At 39.0% G+C, this 18,113-nt stretch overlaps 1 protein-coding gene and 1 pseudogene across 2 annotated transcripts; both read right to left on the bottom strand.

Annotated features, from left to right (window-relative positions):
- Positions 1-851: 851 nt before the first annotated feature.
- Positions 852-11,747, bottom strand: npdc1.2.S (neural proliferation, differentiation and control, 1, gene 2 S homeolog). 2 transcript variants are annotated; one of them, XM_041575270.1, is made up of 9 exons: positions 10,486-11,747; positions 9,114-9,248; positions 8,856-8,930; positions 8,533-8,727; positions 7,505-7,571; positions 5,198-5,276; positions 2,641-2,678; positions 2,341-2,431; positions 852-1,021 (listed from the first exon to the last, which is right to left on the bottom strand). In XM_041575270.1, the coding sequence occupies exons 1-9, from the start codon at positions 10,532-10,534 to the stop codon at positions 965-967; spliced, it is 786 nt and encodes a 261-aa protein (XP_041431204.1). In that variant the 5' UTR covers positions 10,535-11,747; the 3' UTR covers positions 852-964. The 2 variants fall into 2 exon arrangements, with proteins under 2 accessions (XP_041431204.1, XP_018088748.1); XM_018233259.2 differs by having other exon boundaries at positions 2,641-2,711; positions 10,486-11,746.
- Positions 11,748-15,865: 4,118 nt separating this feature from the next.
- On the bottom strand, positions 15,866-17,448 carry LOC108700571 (annotated as a pseudogene).
- Between the last annotated feature and the right edge of the window lie 665 nt (positions 17,449-18,113).

Below are 18,113 nucleotides of genomic sequence, written 5' to 3'. Positions count from 1 at the left end.
AACACTTAGACCAGGGGCCCATCCAAAAACCTTGAGACCAGGGGCCCACTCAAAGTATTACTTTCTTCCTTTCCTTGCTCAACCTCTATTTTCCTAGTCTCTTTTCTTTACATACTATAACCTATTATTCCATCTATATAGCCTCTTTATTCTCATAGAAATAGGGAATGGCCATGAAATAGGGCAAATGTTTAGAAGCAGGAGGGCCCACTGACATCTTGGCCCACCGGGAGTTTTCCTGGTATCCCGGTGGGCCAGTCCGACACTGACAGTATCACAGGTAACTTTAGACCTTCTTTCATCTTCCTGGAGCTGATCATTGACTGAGTCTTTGCCATTTTGACTATTCTTCTATCCATTCCATTAGTACTTTTCTTCCACGTCTTTCACATTTTTGTTGCAATTTTAAAGCATTTGACATAATTTTAGCACTTCTTTATATGTTTTTTTCCGTCTCCAACATTTTAATCAAAGTACGCTGTTCTTCTGAACAATGTCTGGAACGACCCATTGTATTCAGATTAGAAAATTCAGAATTCAGAGAGAAATACACTATAACCATCATGCAAAACATTTGCTGCCTTCCTTCCTTAAATAAGGGCCGCAATTGATACCTATTTTTTCACAGAATGAATGACCACACTAATTAACTCCACACTGCTATTATTTGAAACAAACTATTACTATTTTGAACACCTGCTATTATTTTGGACATGCCTCAGTTAATGATTCAAATACACAGAATTAGCAGAATGCTTGTCATGAATGCTGTATGTGAAATTAGTTCAGGGATTGGTTCCTGTTTCTAACAAAAGTACAATTCCTTGTCATTTCAGACTCGTGGAATAATATAAGATGTTGACGCAATACTTTATTTTTCAGTAAGATACACAATGTAAAAATGAAAAAAACATGCATTCAAAGAAAATAATATCCAAGATGCAGGAATCCACTGAAAATGGCATCACTTTGTAGTCTTTACTGGATCAAAAAGTGGGTTGTGAACTTCCATTTCTCCTGTCTGTAGAGGCAAAAAAGCAACACTTTGAATAGCAATTACAAATAACTGTAAAAACATTGTTTAACTATACAATGAGGAATACTAGGAATGACTGCATTCACAGCTAATGTAAATAGGTAAAACTTTATGACTTTTTGGATCCTGTTTTGAGGCTGTTATAAATATATACACATGAAGCTTTATATAGACTAAAGCTTTCAAGATGTAAGATCCCATACCTGTAACACAGTGTAGAAACAGCTAACATGGCCCTCTTAGTAAAAAGTAGCTTTTTAATAACAGTGCAGGTTGGACAACGTTATCTTCTAAAGTGCACACAGAATTTTCATGTTCTTATGCGTACATACTTAAAATGTATGTACTATTGCCCTAACATATGCCCTACATATGTTAGGGCATTGGTACATACGTTTTCAGTTGGCTTAAATATTAGGGGGCCCATTCACTAAGTTCGAGTGAAGGAATAGAGGAAAAATAGTTCGATTTTCGAATGGTTTTTTTGGCTACTTCGACCATTGAATTGGCTACTTCGACCTTCGACTACGACCTTCGAATCGAACTAAAAATCGCTCGACTATTCGACCATTCGATAATCGAAGTACTGTCTCTTTAAGAAAAAACTTCGACCCCCTAGTTCGCCACCTAAAAGCTACCAAAGTCAATGTTAGCCTATGGGGAAGGTCCCCATATGCTTTCCAAGTTTTTTCTGATCGAAGGATAATCCTTCGATCAATGGATTAAAATCCTTTGAATCGTTCGATTCGAAGGATTTAATAGTTTGATTGAACAATTATTCCTTCGATCGTTCGATCGAACGAATTGTGCAAAATCCTTCGACTTCGATATTCGGAGTCGAAGGATTTAAATCAGCCAGTCGAATATCGAGGGTTAATTAACCCTCGATATTCGACCCTTAATACAGCTGCCCCTAGGTGTTTTAAGGCAGGTTGGGGCCATAGTATGGAAACATTATTTTATAATCCCCACAACCATCCCAGGAGCAGGAGTAGCTTAATGGTTTATTGCATTACCCCTTCCCTCCCTGGTGAAAGGGAGGGTGACGAATTAGTATTACCCTCAAACTTTAATGTATCCCGTTCTACTCTAACTAGTACTTTGTTGCACACATATTATATATTTATAATGGTTATCTAACAGAAAAAATGAAAAAGAACTTTGTAGAAATTGCTGGTTGCTTAGCTCAGTTTTTGTGTAAGAGAATTTGGTTCGTGGTATGTAAAATAAAAAATACCAGACATGTATTTGTTAATCTGACATGCACAGAAAACTAGGAATGGGAAGCTTATCTATATACAAACCGGAGCTAGGCCTGGACATTCATAGATAGAACAATCGTCAGTGTCAGGTTCAGAGTCAGTGGAGAGCTGACGATAAGGCTGCACTGATGACCTGCAACAATGGAACAGTAATTTAGATATTAAAATCAGTTTTGTTCGATTTGAATCTCTCTCTATGCTCCCTGCATTAATTCCAGAGACTTCTTAGTATATAGGCCTAAAAATGTTGAAAATATAGCAATGCGTTTTGCATTTTAACCAACAGATGTTTCATATTCCGTAGCCCCTGCACTACAGATGTGGGGAGAACTGGCCACTCACCTTTCCTGTGCCTGAAGCTGTTGTTTCTTGTTCTGATACTGTTGAATGTAATGGGAAATGTGACCAACAGACTGAGTTGAATGATAATCACTCAGAGAGTTGGGGTGGGTTGTCCAGACAGTGTAAAGGGGAATGGAATGTGGAATTAGAAACAAAAACACAAAGGATAAATGAAAAAATATATGTAAACAATAGATGAGGCAGAAGGAAAGAGAAAATACATTAGTATTATAATTTAATTATTTCAGTAGTATTATGATATTTATACTCCTATACCATTATTTATGGCTATATAAATCCAAACACACGTCCCAAATTTAGGGCTAAATCCCACAAGCGCTTTTGCCTGAGGGTGTAGAATTGACAAAACGCATCCGACAAGTCAGAGGTAGTCGCATGGGTCAAAATATAATGGGACTGATAGAGAATTGAATGCGTAAACTACATGTAAAATTTTCCATCAGACACATGCAGATTTCAGAAAACGAGCGGTGTCGACTTTTTTTCTCAGTTAAAAATATTGACTGAAGGATGTAAACCCATGAAAGAAAGACTCCATCCGACTGTATCTGATCTGACTTTATATTTTAACCTAGGGGGATCAGATTTTGTAGCATCCTGCAAAATCTTGTGCTGTTACATGGTGGACTAGATAAAATCTGACCCACAAATTATGATGAAAAGCGCTTGTGGGGAGATTTGGTCGCCTGGCGACTAATAGCCTAGTTTTTTCAGCGACCAATCTCCCAAAACGCCTTCCCTGACTCTGCGCCAGCTAAAATGAAAAAACGCCGGTGACAATCACACGCGGTGGTTTGTTTTCCAAAGTCACCCAAAGTTGCCTCACGAGGAAACTTCGGGCAACTTCGGAAAACGAATTGCAGCATGTGATTAGCGCCGGCATTTTTTCATTTTAGCCGGCGAAGAGTAAGGGAAGGCGTTTGGGGAGATTGGTCGGTGCAAAAATGAGGCGATTAGTCGCCAGGCGACCAAATCTCCCCAAAACATCCTGTGTGGCCTGACCCTTAGAGAATGTACTGGGAGTCAGCCCATTTATGCATTTTCTTTAATATTCTGAAAAAATCTTCTATAAGGTGCTAAATTGAAGTGTAAAAACACTTGCCTCTGGGGTCTGACTATACTCTACAGGGCAGTTTTGAGGCTCACACTTGGTTCTGTATCCACCCACATTTTTCTGAAGGCTTTGTTATTTACCCTTAAGAAGTACTTTTCAATTGTATTCAGACCCTTGCACAATGTTCACTTTAATGTACTGTATGACAAGGCATTCAACCACTTAGGCATATTAAATACAGAAGTAATGCATTTATAGAGCGATTTTAGATATAAGGGAACTAGATTTTTATATAAATATTTAGCGCTTGAGAATTTTTAACACTACAAAATGCCTTAAAGGAAAACTATACCCCCAAAATGAATACTTAAGCAACAGATAGTTTATATCAAATTGAATGACATATTAAAGAATCTTACCAAACTGGAATATATATTTACATAAATATTGTCCTTTTACATCTCTTGCCTTGAGCCACCATTTCGTGATGGTCTGTGTGCTGCCTCAGAGATCACCTGACCAGAAATACTACAACACTTAGGGGCCGATTCATCAAGGGTCGAATATCGAGGGTTAATTAACCCTCGATATTCGACTAGGAAGTAAAATCCTTCGACTTCGAATATCGAAGTCGAAGGATTTAGCGCAAATGCTGTGATCGAACGATCGAAGGATTATTCCTTCGATCAAAAAAACTTAGGCAAGCCTATGGGGACCTTCCCCATAGGCTAACATTGACTTCGGTAGCTTTTAGCTGCCGAAGTAGGGGGTCGAAGTTTTTTTTAAAGAGGCAGTACTTCGACTATCGAATGGTCGAATAGTCGAACGATTTTTAGTTCGAATCCTTCGATTCGTAGTCGTAGTCGAAGGTCGAAGTAGCCCATTCGATGGTCGAAGTAGCCCAAAATACACTTCGAAATTCGAAGTTTTTTTACTTCGAATCCTTCACTCGAGCTTCATGAATCGGCCCCTTACTGTAACAGGAAGAAGTGAGGAAGCAAAAGACACAACTCTGTCTGTTAATTGGCTCATGTGACCTTACATGTGGTTTGTATGTGTGCACAGTGAATCTTACGATCTCAGGGGGCGGCCCTTATTTTTTAAAATGGCACTTTTCTATTTATGATTACCCAATGGCACATACTACTAAAAAAGTATATTATTATGATAATGGTTCATTTACATGAAGCAGGGTTTTACATATCAGTATCTTTTAATAGAGACCTACATTGTTTGGGGGGTATAGTTTTCCTTTAACCACAAATACAAATAGAGCTTTTTAAAGATATTTTCCTATTCAGCTTCCTACCTTTTATTCAAGCCACTGCCTAATTGCCAAGGATGGCAATCCTTGAAACTAATTAACATGTTATATTTCAATACCACTATTTGTATTACACGAATGCTCATCCACCCAACAAGTGAATAAATACTTTTCATGGAATAATGAATCCATAAACCTAAGCCATAGCTTAATCTCACCCTGTGGCAAATGTGCTGGCGACGGTCTGAGCATGTGGTATATGCTGATTTTTGTGCCAGTTGCACTTCCTTCTGTAAACTAAAGAAAGGGAAAGGTTTTGAATAAGTTAAAAAAAATGCTACATTTATTGCCTTTGTTTGTATGTGTCATTAGTAAGGTGTATTAAGTTCTTTGGTGCACTTCAGATGTCACAAGTGCTTACTATGTCTCACTACAGCCGTTGCTAAATTACAAGTCTCAGAATCCTTCAGCGTTTATTAAAGGGGTTGTTCACCTTCAAACAACTAGTTGTTTTCAGATAGATCACCAGAAATAACAACTTTTTCCATTATTTGCTATTTTCTGTGTCATCGTTTTTCTAATATTTAAGTATAAAGTGTCATTTTTCACCTCTGTTAGAGGGGTTCGCCGACCCTGTAAACTGTTCTAATTTGATACATTTAGTTGATACATTTCTTATCTGTGTCCTTGCTGAGCAGAATCTCTGGGTTTCATTACAGGCAGCTGTTAGAATTGATACAATAGTTGCTAATACTCCAGAGATGCTGCTGAGAAAAGTATCGACTAAGGGGCAGATTTATCAAGGGTCGAATTTCGAAGTAAAAAATTCTTCGAAATTCGACCATCGAATTAAAATACTTCGAATATCGAATTCAAACTTGTTTGATCGAATTTGGGTATTCTGTGGTCGGAGTAAAATTGTTCGATTGAACGATTAAATCCTTCTAATCGAACGATTTTATCGTATGATTTTACTTCGACTTCAAAAAACTTAGAAAAATGCTGTAGAAGGTCCCCATAGGCTAACATAGCACCTCGGCAGGTTTAATTTGGCGAAGTATTGAAGTCAAAGTTTTTTTAAAGAGACCGTACTTCGATTATCGAATAGTCGAATATTCAAACTATTTTACTTCAAATTGAATTCAAATTCGAAGTCGTAGTATCCTATTCGATGGTCGAAGTATCCAAAAAATTACTTCGAATTTTTTTTACTTCGAAAAATTCCGTCAAATTCACTTCGACCCTTGATAAATCTGCCCCTAAATATTGCAAAATTGTAACAGTTTAGCACCTAAATTACTGAGCTGCCAGACTGAAATACTAGAGACACAACATTAAACTTTAAACTTAGATTTTGGAAAAACAGTAAAAAATAAATAATGGAAAGTAATTGAAAAAAGTCTTTATTTCTGGGGAACAATCTGAAAACAACTGAACTGATGAAAGTGTTTGGAAGGTGGATATAATCCACAGCTTAAGTGTACTTTGTATGTTTGGGCACTTATTATTTTCCTATTCTCTGTGTATTTGAATCTATAATATGTGAAACATGTGTTCACTTTTGTTTTATGTGTGTGCATCTTCACAGTATAAAAGTAGTAAAAGAAGGCATGAAGAATACCATGTGGCACCCAGACAGTGGCACACTGTCTGCAATATGTAGTAAAAGGTGCTACATTTGGCCAGGTGAAGTGACCCATAACATCCAATTATGGACAACTAGCTACTGAGCATGGGCCCTTTAAATATTTGAATTTCGTGGCAATGCACGATTACATCACGCGCAACCTCTAGTAAACCTACCACCATGCAAAAAGAAGAAGAAGAATGAGGCGGGCCACCAGGTACACTCCTCACAATTATTTTCTGAAATATACTTTAACCAAATCCGCACGGGTTATTTCCCCTTATTTATCAATACCTTTTTCCTAAAAAATTCAAGTTCAGGGAAAAAACTCGAAAAAAACATGAAAACGTACGAAAATTTGATTCGTACACTTTTTTCGGATTTTCTGCAGGAAAAATTTGATTATTTTTTTTTGGATTGTAGCCTGAAAACCAAGAAATCTTCTGATTATTGCACAAAGCCCAGCACAGATCAGGATATTTTCGGGACTTCTCCCATTGACTTAAATACAACCTCGCCAGGACTGAGATGCTGGATTTTCGGATTCTGAATTTTTCCATCCTAAAAATTTGGATTTTATAGTAAAAAAAAACCTAAAATTTTTCGCGTTTTTGGCATTCAGACTTAATAAATATCCCCCTAAGTGTTCCAGATAGGGGTAACGTTTCCCAAATCTTGGTTTGGTTTTCAATGGTAATGGATTCCGTCAATGTGTGAGAAAGGGAGGAGGAATCTGCCCAGACAATTGTGGGCCATACATCTAGTGATCTTATTAACTGTGTGAGTAGTCTCTTCCATATTAACTGTGAATGCTTTTCCTCTGCCTTTTAATCTTCTTGCTGAACAGAAAAGATCTTTCCTATAATCATTCATGGTAGAACCAGAGTAGCAGACTCACCGATACCAGCAGAGGCCAACAACAACTATTCCTGAGACCCCAGTCAGGCTGCAGATTACGATCAGAGCTGTATATAAAAGACACGGTATGCTTATGAATGTTATATATATTGCACAAAGTTAGATGCATGTGTGTGTGTGTCTATATGTGTATGGTCTGTCTAATGTGTAATAATGGGTTAGAGGCAGAACTATTTTCACTAACAAGCTTGTTCCTTTATGGATCCCATTTACTTAGCTTGAGTGAAGGAATAGAATAAAAAAAACTTCCAATTTCGAATGATTTTTTTTGGCTACTTCGACCATCGAATTGGTTACTTCGACTATGACTCCGAATCGAACGATTCAAACTAAAAATCGTTTGACTATTCGACCATTCGATAGTCGAAGTACTTTAGGCTTTCTAATGTTTTTTCGATTAAAATCCTTCAAATTTTTCATTCGTTCGAACGAATAGCGCTAAATCCTTCGACTTCGATATTCGAAGTCGAAGGATTTAACTTTGACAGTCGAATATCGAGGGTTAATTAACCCTCGATATTCGACCATAAGTAAATTTGCCCCTATATCTTTACTTTTATAATTGCAAAGATGGTATTTTGGTTACATTATATGCAGTGTTATACAAGACAATGTGCAGTATGATATACAGTATTTTAATTTGTATCAAGTTGTGAATGTGCACATACAATTATGTATATTGTAGGGTTTGTTTCAATTTCTCTCATCAAGTAAAATAAGCACTAAAAGTCTCAGAGCTGACATTTCGGTAACAGTGAGATGCCTACTGTTATAAAACAATAACGTTTAGTGAATGTCTAAAAAGGAATATCCTAAAAAAATGTAAACTTAATCACATGGAAATAAAAGGCATAATGTGATCTGTCTCTCTATGTGCATTGTCAATGTAAGTTAGCTCTAATACACCATTGGTCTGTGATCCTTTTTCATAGATTATGTATTTGAGTTGGCTATAAAAAAAAATAAGAACTACTATGAATAAATAAAAAGCAATCGGACATTATTTACTTAGTGAAAAGTTCTGGTTGAAAGGCTTCTTTCTCCCACTAACTTTTGTATTTTTTCCACTTGCTGGAGAAGTTGTAGAAGTAGGTTTCATGGTTTCCGCCATAGTGGAGTTATTGAGAAATAAAGGTTGTAAGGAGGGAGATGTGAAAATGGCTGCAGCTGGGTTAACTGTGGTACTAGGAGCTGCAAGACCGGCTTTGAGAAACAAAAAATAAGAGATGAATGGATTGGTAAGTTAAAAAGCAGTGTAGCGAAGAAAGAAGAAAAAAACCACAAAGTGAAGTTAACAAGTTATGTCAAAACTATAGTGCTAATTGGCATACCTTCATTCATAGAGTTCAACATGTTTTGCAGAAAGTCAATTATTGCATCAGGTCCAGTAAACTTTGGCCTTTTTGCTAGAAAGATGGGGGAGAGTAAACCAAAACACTGTGAATTAGGCAAATGCTGTCCCTTTAATTTACCCACTTTATTTGTCCCACTGCAATGATATAATATTGATTCCAGCAGTTTGTGCATACTGTGACAGATTCAGTACAATGAGAAAAGATATATATTTAAAAAAAATATAAAGGGTTTACCTTGTAATATACATTTCCCACTTGCTGTCTCCATGTATGGAGACCTACAAGGGCCACAGTCATATCCACCAGGGGTGCACATCTCTCTCTTCTTCAGGATGCATGTGATTTTAGGTGGGCAGTGTCCTTCCACCACTGCAAAAAGGAAATTACCATTTTGTTATTAAACCCCATGAAGTAACAAGCATCGATTTGTGCCCAAACCTTTATTGGATTCTATTAATAGTTCCTAATCCTGTAGCATGAATGGAAAAAACAATAACTTTAAAAGGTATCTATACACTTTCTGAAGGATTCGCAAGAAACATGTGCAGGTCTGGTCAGGGTCGGACTGGGGGGCGCGGGGCCCACCGGGACTACTGTCCAGGGCCCCCTCTGACCCCCCCCGCCGCCCTATTGTGATGCGCAGCCCGGAGCTCCTGCTTGAAAGGCGCCACTCGGCGCGCCTGCATGAATGGCCCTGCGCGCATGCACACATGGTGCTGCGTGGCGCCTAAGGAAGACTTTCTTTTTGTACAAGCTGATGGGTAGAGGGGTCTGGACTGGCGGGGGCCCACCGGGTTTTTTCCCAGTATCCCGCCGGGCCAGTCCGACACTGGGTCTGGTCCACATCAGTAGATTTTGACTATCTAGTGCTCAGAGAAAAACCTGAAGTTGATTTGTTTGTGTTGCACTGACTTGCATCAGTGAAAGAGTTTTATGTTCAAACCAGTCGACAACTGTACAGTCGAAACATTAGAAAGCCTAAAGTACTTCGACTATCGAATGGTCGAATAGTCGAATGATTTTTAGTTCGGATCTTTCGATTCAAAGTCGTAGTTGAAGGTCGAAGTAGCCAATTCGATGGTCGAAGTAGCCAAAAAAATACTTCAAAATTCGAAGTAATTTTTATTCTATTCCTTCACTCGAGCTAAGTAAATGTGCCCCTAAATGTGTAGCCTTACAGAGCATTTGTTTTTGATGGGGTCAGGAACCGCTTATTTGAAAGCCAGAAAGAGTAAAGACTATAAAAGAGTAAAACTATAAAAAAAAAATAAACAATGAAGACTAATTGAAAAGTTGCTTAGAATTGGCCATTCTATAATATACTAAAAGTGAATTTAAAGGTGAAGCACCCCTTTAAAACACAGGACATATTCATTAAAATCATTTGCTTTGACCTTTTGATTTAAGGTTGATGTATCCCAGTAAAGGAAGGTATTGTGTCCATGGCAACAGAGTCAGAGTCTGGGAAGCAGGAACACAGAGCAAAGTACGTCAGAGGCGTGAAAGGGAGAGAAGTGGGAGAGAGAAGAGTGATACAGAAAGAGAGAGAGAGAGAAACAGACCAGCACACCCAGTTGTTATTAATAGAGGAAAAAAAAGCACTTACCTGTTACTGTTAAAAGAAGTAGAACTATGTAAAGTTCATGGCCTCCCATCTCAATGGCAGATACACTAGCTCACTTTTGTACCACACTACCACTCACTTTACACTAGCAGTTTTTACAATCATACACCAACAAATTAATATTTTCCTGAAAGGAAACCCCAGCACATTGGAGACACCAGTTTCAAGGATAAATTAAACAGTCTGCTGCATACGCACACAATGAAACACTTTAAAATAACATAGTAAAGGACCAATAAATACTTCTATAGCTATCCCTAGCTGAGCGCTATAGTTACATAGCCTTCAAAAACACTAAAATAGCCAAAATACTATGACAAATACACACAAATATGCCCATATACAAAGGTTATTTATGTACAACGGTGGGCAGCAACAATAAGATAAAAGCTCACCAACAGGTTAGGGCTATGTAAACAACTGTGTTTGAAAAATAAACACACAACTGTGCATCACAACAGCACGCTGACAAGAATAAATCACACACACTGCAATATCCAAAAAATTATTTACCCATGTACACAAAAATGCACAGAATGGTAATCCACGTAGTGAAACAGAATTACACCCCACGCATCCCTTCGATATTAACATCTAATTATAGAGCCAAAGCTGTACTATATACATATACAGTACATACACAAGCAGGCAGAATTTGCTCAAAACTCCACTGAAATGGCACAGACTGATCTCACCAATGAATATATCTACAACTGAATAGTCACTGACTTTTAGTACAATATGTAGTATATGCATAAGAGATTTAGCCATAAAATAATACAGTATACTCCTTAAAAAATCATCTGCACATTTACTTCTTTGCTTCTAGAAATCTAATACAGTGTAGACAATTATACCCAAAAAAATAAGATTTTTTAAAACTGCACAGTCCTATTCAAATTGAAAAAGAAAAAAGAAAGCAAACAATGTTGTTTGCAGACAGACCCAGGACACCAACGTATGGAATTGTATCTTTTGCACTAATGTTTCTCTTTCCTTGAAATATTTCAAATCTCTTCTTCTTCCCCCCCATTAGAGACTTTTTCTCCATTGCCCCCTCTCCAACTGTTCCCCCTACTCTGCCTATTCAACTTCTCTTCTTCTGCTTCTTCTTTACTCCTTTTCTTGCCCTACATTTATAATCTTGCTGCCTACTGTTTTCATCCCCTCTATCTTCTTCCTCTGTCGGAATCCAAGTGAGATGTGAGTGTGCTTGTGTGTCACAGACACTGCGCATTGATATTTCTTTATGAATGGAGCAATGCGTGGGAGGGGGTAGGAGTCTGTGTGTGGAGAAGTGAGTCATCCAGCATAGGGGCCAATGAGGATAGAGCAGAGGCAAAACAATGAATTAGATATATCAACACTGAGAGAGACAGTGAGAGATTCTTGAAACAATGAACAATGGAGGTGATGTGGCGAAGAGAATTTTAACAAAAATACAGTTAATTTAGTGTGGAAACCTAAAATTAGAGCTAGGTATCCTGGCAGGAGGGATTTTGAACTTTTAAAACAAACACCAGTAAATAAATTATTGCAGATGACTGCCGAAATATATATATTTTATTATTTTACGGCATAAAGAAAGAACCTACTGTCCTGCTAAAGGGATACTGTCATGGGAAAAAAATGTTTTTTCAAAATGAATCAGTTAATAGTGCTGCTCCTGCAGAATTCTGCACTGAAATACATTTCTCAATAGAGCAAACAGGTTTTTTTTTATTCAATTTTGAAATCTGACATGGGGCTAGACATATTGTCAATTTCCCAGCTGCCCCAAGTCATTTGACTTGTGCTCTGATAAACTTCAATCACTCTTTACTGCTGTACTGCAAGTTAGAGTGATATCACCCCCCTCCCTTTCCCCACCCAGCAGCCAAACAAAAGAACAATGGGAAGGTAACCAGATAACAGCTCCCTAACACAAGATAACAGCTGCCTGGTAGATCTAAGAACAACACTCAATAGTAAAAACCCATGTCCCACTGAGACACATTCAGTTACATTGAGAAGGAAAAACAGCAGCCTGCCAGAAAGCATTTCTCTCTTAAAGTGCAGGCACAAGTCACATGACCAGGGGCAGCTGGGAAATTGACAAAATGTCTAGCCCCATGTCAGATTACAAAATTAAATATAAAAAAACCAGATTGCGCTTTTGAGAAACTGATTTCAGTGCAAAATTCTGCTGGTGTAGCACTATTAACTGATGCGTTTTGAAAAAAACATGTTTTCCCATGTCAGTATCCCTTTAAGTAAGTGCAACATACTTACTTGAAATTTGTCCGCAAACCTTGCTAGCATGAAAGGAGAACTGTATATTGTAATTTGTAAACTAAAACAGCAGATTATTTATATCATTATAAGTGACCTATCAAAGAGTCTAAGGGGCAGATTCACTAAAGGGCAAATTATTGCCAGTAAATGATTCGCCACACTTCACGCCACTTCGCCAGGTGAAAATTAGTTACCACTATGCTAATTCACTAAAATGTGAAGTTGCGTCCTGGGCGCAGAACACTGGCGACTTTTCGATATAGTTACTTCGGCATGTGTGAGCGTTTCAAATCGAAATTACGCTAGTGATCACTTCTGCCTAGGGAAACTTATGCTTAGGTCAATATGAAAGGGGGGGTACATTAAAGTGATATAGACGTCTTTATTAGAGATGTTTGTGCAAATGCTTGAAGTGGCCACTTTTTATTACAAATGTCCAAGGAACCTGAATAAAGACCAAATAGATCCTCTATTGCCCTACACATGAGCCCACCCTAAAACGAATGTTCCATGCCCCTCAAATGTCTAAGGAAAAAAGTTTTTATCCTAAAAACTTTAATAGTTCGGACTTTTGAAGGCAATCCCGCATGAAATAAAGACAAGTCGCCAGCGTTTTTACAACTTTAATACATTTCCGGAAAACAGGATATGATGTCAGTGACATAAGATTGAGGAAGATGTAGCTTCATTTTAGCAGTTTGCCTGGTCTGAGGTGTCAAATCTGGCAAAGAGTTAATGTTGCACTTTACTGGATTTGTGGCATAAGACCAGAGTGAAAAATCGCCTGGCGATAGAGTGTGAATTTACTAACAGGTGTAGGTGACAATTCGCTAGCAAATGGGACCGTCACTAGCGAATTTTCGCCTACACCTGTTAGTAAATTGTCACTGTCCCTGCGAATGAGACTTCTGGAGAAATGTTGCTAGCGTTAGCCACTTCACCCTTTAGTAAATCTCCCCCTAAAGTGGCACATACATATAATCAAATATTAAAAAGTAAATATTGCCTTTTTTCATTTTACCTTTAGGCAACATTTTGCAGTGTTCTATGCGTCATCTGATAGAAAGTAGGTCTGAAGTAGTGATGTGACAGTTGAAAATGTCACAAGACCCAACCCTAACTCACAATAACCTCACCCAAACTCGTCATGCTAATTTATATAATTGTGGCAGATCTTAACCTTCTCTGTTGTCATTGGAGGGGTGGGGCAAGCGTGAGTTTATATAATCAAGCTCCACTCTATCACTTGTAGGGCTTGGCACAGCGCAGAGGTCATGAGAGTAGCCGGTTGGCTGCAAATTCATCCCGTTACCCTAATTTACCTGGCATATATGTGTACCCTTCGTCTGTGTGTTAAGAACAGTACTTCATATGAACCAAAGGAATAGCCTGTAGTACTTAGAATGGCAGTGTTTCAGTATGTGACAATCCAATGGCACCCAAAATTAGACAAATCTATTTTTCACAAAAAAACTTTTATATGCTATGTATGACCTGAATGGCCGTGGGTATAGTTTCCCTTGAAGTCTTTATTACAGAACAATCAGCCTGTTGTTAGTTGTTTGCGTGTTAGTCAGTTCGACCTTGCAGATTTAGTCGCTTGCACAGCAACAGAGCGGTTGCTAAAGGAAGAAGAGGCTGCAGTAGTTAACCCTAGCTTAGCTGGAACGCAACAAAGGCTTTAGATTAAATGAACCACAAAAGCCAGGGTATGAATCTCACTTCTGTCACCATGCCACCCTGAGTGGGAACAAATACATTTCATGACCATTTTAAGATTTTCTTTCATGACCATTTTAAGAACTTTCCTTTCAAATTTTCCAAGGATTTACGGTATATTATATAAGCAAAGCTTATCACCTATAGCAACCAATTAGCAGGTAGAATGTACTGGCCACCTGTTTAAAGGCAAACATCTCATTTGTTTCTATGGGTTACTGCATATTGAAAAACTTTGTGCCTTTTATTTTATTTTTTTTACATATGATGTTTTTGTATAATTTCGCCTAGATTAACAAGCCTTAAACTCCTTTTGTACTGGTAGATATGGGTGTCCGCAGAAGGCGGCAGTTGCCCCACCCTGACTTCTACAGCTAGTTCCAAGAAATTGTTTGTATATTTAATTCCCAACAATACAAAATGTTTTTTTTTTTAAACCACCACAAAGCAAGACTTAATTAGGTTATTTTTGCATTGTCACAAATAGCTTCATCTTCAGTGGTATGCTACCCTATTACAGGTATGGGACCTGTTTTCCAGATAACGAACCTTTCCATAATTTGTCTAATCATACTAGCAAATCATTTAAACATTAAATAAACCCAATAGGCTGGTTTTGCTTCCAATAAGGATTAATTATATCTTAGTTGGGATCAAGTACAAGGTACTGTTTTATTAATACAGAGAAAAAGGAATTAAAAAAAAAAAAAGTCTATGGAAGATGACCTTCCCGTAATTCAGAGCTTTCTGGATAACAGGTTTCTGAATAACGGATCCCACACCTGTAGCTTACTTGCCCCCCCTGGAAAATTTTCACACACCCATGCTGGTAGAGGTTTGATCTCTCAATATAATGCCCTGCAGTGGTCACAGTAGCCGCAAAAAAAGAAACTAGGAGCAGCTTTGTCGGCTTCAGAAATTAATACATTTTGTTTGCTCTCAGGAATTTTTAGTGCAACTCTACTTTGTATTTATTTGTATGTATTTTACTGACTCCTTGTTTGTGATACTAAATTAATGTATTGTTCTTCTGTTCAGTGCTGCTTACATAAGTAGCTATATAAATATATAAATAGGGTTGCCACCTTTTGATAAAATTTTTACCGGTGGGTGGTGGGGGCAGGAATAAAAGGGGCAGGCCATTATGTAAAAAGGGGTGGAGCCACATTGCGCAATGGCCAGAAGGCGGGTTGAGGAGCCATCCTGGGAGAAAAAAGGTTGCGAGTGGATTGTGGGCAGGCCAAGGGCTTTTTTTAAAGGTATTACAATTTTACCGGTAGCTACATTGCCGGTAAATTTGTAATACTGGTCTTGGCAGGTGTTTTACCGGCTAGGCTGGTAAAATGCCGGCCGGGTGGCAACCCTATGTATAAATAATAATATATAACGCCCTCTATAATGTTTGGGGGAAAAAGACACATTTTCTTTGATTTACCCCTCTGCTCCTCGGTGTGAAATTTTAAATCAAACAATTCAGACGTGATTTAAGTGCAAATTCCAGAAAAGTTATTTGCATACATTTCAGTTACACCATGTAGAAAATTGATTGAGGTGGAGATTTTGCATTACTGGGGAAGGACACTGCTGACCTAGTAGTAATTATTTAAGCGGCCCTGATCACCATAATGAGGCATGGCAATGTAATAAATCATAATCATTCACAGAAGCTCCACAGGAGTGTTCATTCTTCAAATAGAGGGTTAGGAAGAGCAAGAAAGACAGACAAGAGAGTGTATAATGTCGCTTACTGTAATTTATAAGGCTACTGGAAGTAACCAAGGACTATTGGCTATAATAAAGCAGAAGACTGCTTTGAACTCAATTCAAATTTCCCCAAAGAAAATTGTCTTTGGTCATAGCCCTTTCTCCTCCAAACACCTGAATAAGCAGACTGATTGGCAGAGAATGTGGTGAAGGTCTGTGTCTGTTTTGGTTTGAGACATCCAGCAAAAGTAAGTCTTGCACATTTTCTGATCTGTCACCCATTAGAATGGCAGCCTGTACAGCAGCTCCATTTGCCACAGCCTCATCTGGATTTATGCTCTTGTTTAGCTCTCTGCCATTAAAGAAGTCGCTTGAAGTAGCTTTTGCACTTTAGGAATGCTTGTGGTTGTGGAACTCCCACAAGGACAATCTCATGTATTTGGGATTTGTCTAATTTGGCACCTCTCGGAGCCTTTTCTACAGGTTCCAAGGTACCCATGAAGAGGTCAGAGCACAGTTCTTCAAAGCGGGCCCTGGTGATGAATGTGTAGAAGCCAATACCTTCAAACAGGGAGACAATTTCAATGCTTGCCTGGCTGCTGGATGTCAGGATACATTTGGCTCGCTCAAAGGCTGTCCTCAGCCTCCTTAGAGCTCTTTTGTTCTGACTGATATCCTACTTGTGTTTTCGCCTGAATTCCTCCAAAAAGTGATCGATCGTACAACTGTCAAAGTCTTCTCCACCCAGATGAGTGTCACCGGCTGTTGCCTTAACTTCAAAGATGTCATCATCAATAGTAAGGGTGGAGACTTCAAATGTTCCACCTTCCAAATCAAAGATAAGAACATTGTGCTTCCCTCTGGCTCCTTTGTCTAAGCCATAGGCAATGGCAGCTGCTGTAAGCTCATTGATGATTCTCAAAACATTCAGTCCTGCAATGACTCCAGCATCCTTGGTGGCCTATCTCTGGGTATCAGATGAGGCTAGGGCGCAATAATAGAGGGGCACTGGGCAGCTACCTCTAAAATTGTCCTGCCTATCCCTAGCCGGGTTCGCACCCTTTACTCCACTCCCTCCTGTCACCTTATCCTCCCCTCTGATGTGTTCTCCTCCCTTCTGTCGCGTTCTCCTCCCTTCCATCGCATTCCACTCCCCTCTGTCGCATTCTCCTCTCCTTTTTAAAGCACGCATGCACACATGCTAGGGTTGCCACCTTTTCTGGAAAAAAATACCGGCCTTCCTGTATATTTATCTTTTTTCCCTATTAATAACATTGGGATCAACAATCATTTTTACCGGCAAGGACGGTAAAATACCGGCCAGGTGGCCACCCTAACACACGCACAAGTAGGGTTGCCACCTTTCAATAAAATTTGGGGGTAAAAAGAGGTGGAACATGAAGTCAAAGGGGGCGGGGAGTAGGGTTGCCACCCGACCGGTATTTTACCGGCCTAGCCGGTAAAATACCTGACAGGTCCGGGGCTACAAATTTACCGGCAATGTAGCTGCCGGTAATTTGTAATACCTATAACAAAAGCCCTTGACCCAACGGCAGAAACTTACCTCTCCTTCTTCTTCTGCCCATCTCGCGATGGAGCCCCGCCCCCTTTTGCATCACGACGTGCACACGGCCCGTCTCTTTTTACGTCAGAGTCCACCCATTTACCCGTGGCTCCGCCCCCTGTTACGTCACAGCGTTACCGCCCCATCACTGGCCGGTAAATTTTTTAAAAAAAAGGTGGCAACCCTAGCGGGGAGTGACTACAAAGGGGGCGGAGTTGTGGCGTGCAATTGGACGTGACGTCAAAGGGGGCCATCTGACCTGTATTTTACCCGCCTGGTAAAAATGATGCTTGATCCCAATGTTATTAATAGGGGAAAAAAGCAAGAATATAGGAAGGCCGGTATTATT

The sequence above is a fragment of the Xenopus laevis genome, chromosome 8S, assembly GCF_017654675.1.
Source record: "Xenopus laevis strain J_2021 chromosome 8S, Xenopus_laevis_v10.1, whole genome shotgun sequence".
NCBI lineage: Eukaryota > Metazoa > Chordata > Amphibia > Anura > Pipidae > Xenopus > Xenopus laevis.
The sequence above is the reverse complement of the archived record's forward strand: the minus strand, read 5'-3'. Positions and strand labels throughout refer to the sequence as shown.

Bases quoted from the DNA above. Each gene is read 5' to 3' on its own strand.
- npdc1.2.S (XM_018233259.2), bottom strand. From the start codon at position 10,534: ATGGGAGGCCATGAACTTTACATAGTTCTACTTCTTTTAACAGTAACA. The intron at 7,572-8,532 runs GTAAATAATGTC...TTTTATATACAG, and splicing joins CAACCAGAACTTTTCACTAA to CTCTGATCGTAATCTGCAGC. The intron at 5,277-7,504 runs GTGAGTCTGCTA...CCCTTTCTTTAG, and splicing joins GTTGGCCTCTGCTGGTATCG to TTTACAGAAGGAAGTGCAAC.